The 829-nt window shown below is 65.2% G+C and overlaps 1 protein-coding gene across 1 annotated transcript in view; it reads left to right on the top strand.

Annotated features, from left to right (window-relative positions):
* The window catches only part of VOLCADRAFT_106605 (uncharacterized protein), a gene marked incomplete at its 3' end in the record, with an annotated part of 10144 nt that overhangs the window by 842 nt on the left and 8473 nt on the right, over positions 1-829 (top strand). The window contains exon 2 of the mRNA XM_002954951.1: positions 62-823. Coding sequence (XP_002954997.1) covers positions 62-823 — 762 coding nt within the window. The remainder of the gene's footprint in view (positions 1-61; positions 824-829) is intronic.

The following is an 829-nucleotide window of genomic DNA, read 5'->3' as shown; positions in this document are numbered from 1 at the left end:
GCCTGAGGCTGTTGGCCTCGATCCAGAGGATGCCTTCACAACGCAATGGAACCGCGTACAGGAAAGGGACGAGGAAGGCTCAGAGGAGGGACAGGAAGAGTCGTCAGACAGCGACGACGCCCGCAAAGAAGCTTCATCGGCGAAGGCGAATAGGCGAAGCAAGGGTAAGCGGCTCCGTACGCGAGGACTTGGAGTCTTGGCCCCATCCCCAAAGCGCGTGGCGGTGACGCGGCTACCGCTGCATGGACCGGTACGAGTGAGGCCGCCGTCGGAGGCGCGGAATGACATTGCCGGGGAGGGAGTACCACGGGGCTCAAGGCAGGGCCAGGGAGACCCGGAGCGTGAAGATAGGCGGAGCGCGGCGCGGTTTATCAGGCGGTACGGCATGGAAGGCTGGATGCAACTGCTGCGCGAAGAACTCCAGGAAGAGGGAGAGGGGGAGCAGCAGCAGCAGTTGGGCGAGGGGCCGAACGTGGGGCCTCGAGGAAAGCAGCCCAACAACGCGGGGGCAGCCACAATGCACCAGGTGGCCGCTGCTGGCCCGGTAGGGCAGCCAGCGTTTTACAGCGTTGTCACAGAAAAGGACGTCCAGGAGGCTCACAGCCGCCGTAAGGAGGCACTTAGGGCCGCTCGGAAGGCGCTGAATCTCGAGGAGGCGGACCGCGTCCCCAACGCCCAGCTGTGGGCGACCGTCATGGCCCAGGCTGGGGCCATGACGGAAGGCCCATGCGGGCTGCGGGTGGTGAAATCNCGCGGTATCGGCGATGCTGGAGCAGGCGGAAGAGGCGGTTGTAGACGCTTTGGCCAATGGGGCCCAGGGCTGGTCACT

The sequence above is a fragment of the Volvox carteri genome, assembly GCF_000143455.1.
Source record: "Volvox carteri f. nagariensis unplaced genomic scaffold VOLCAscaffold_47, whole genome shotgun sequence".
NCBI lineage: Eukaryota > Viridiplantae > Chlorophyta > Chlorophyceae > Chlamydomonadales > Volvocaceae > Volvox > Volvox carteri.
This window is presented reverse-complemented; position numbering and strand designations above follow the sequence as displayed.